The sequence below is a fragment of the Seriola lalandi genome, unplaced genomic scaffold (assembly GCF_002814215.2).
Source record: "Seriola lalandi dorsalis isolate HSWRI2012SDOR001 ecotype SW California unplaced genomic scaffold, Sedor1 jcf7180002054945, whole genome shotgun sequence".
NCBI lineage: Eukaryota > Metazoa > Chordata > Actinopteri > Carangiformes > Carangidae > Seriola > Seriola lalandi.
The window spans coordinates 348,901-349,686 of NW_019525496.1; the positions used below are offsets into that span (position 1 = coordinate 348,901).

The 786-nt window shown below is 50.1% G+C and overlaps 1 protein-coding gene across 1 annotated transcript in view; it reads left to right on the forward strand.

Moving 5' to 3' along the window:
* Positions 1-786, forward strand: part of LOC111644959 (uncharacterized) — an 80,064-nt gene that overhangs the window by 12,720 nt on the left and 66,558 nt on the right. The window contains exon 7 of the mRNA XM_087170318.1: positions 3-781. Coding sequence (XP_087026444.1) covers positions 3-781 — 779 coding nt within the window. The remainder of the gene's footprint in view (positions 1-2; positions 782-786) is intronic.

Below are 786 nucleotides of genomic sequence, written 5' to 3' on the forward strand. Positions count from 1 at the left end.
AGAGAGGAGAGCTGCCCCAGACCCTGACTGACCTGTTCTCACACTTCCTGCTGGTTCAGACACAGAGGAAGAAGAACAAGTACCATGAGGGACGTGAGACGAGTCCACAGGAGCTGACGGAGGCTGACGGGGAAGTTCTTCTGAAGCTGGGGAGGCTGGCGTTTGAACATCTGGAGAAAGGAAACATCATGTTCTACCAAGAAGACGTGGAGCAGTGTGGTCTTGATGTCACAGAGGCCTCGGTGTACTCAGGACTTTGTACTGAGATCTTCAGAAGAGAGAGTGTGATCTTCCAGAAAACAGTCTACTGCTTTGTTCATCTGAGCGTTCAGGAGTTTCTGGCTGCAGTCTACATGTTCCACTGTTACACCAACAGGAACACAGAGGTCCTGGAGAACTTCCGAAAAGATATGGTTGATGAAGATTCATTCAGCGATGACAGCGACGACAGCGACGACAGCGACGACAGCGACACTGACTATTACTCATCCCTGGATGAGTTCCTGGGGGCAGCCATGGAGAAATCCCTCGAAAGTAGAAATGGTCACCTGGACCTGTTTGTTCGCTTCCTTCATGGCCTCTCTCTGGAGTCCAACCAGAGACTCTTAGGAGGTCTGCTGGGTCAGACAGAGAACAGTCCAGAAACCATCCAGAGAGCCATCAACAACCTGAAGGAGATGAACATTGATGATATCTCTCCTGACAGAAGCATTAACATCTTCCACTGTCTGACGGAGATGAAGGATCACTCAGTTCATCAGGAGATCCAAGAGTTCCTGGAGTCAG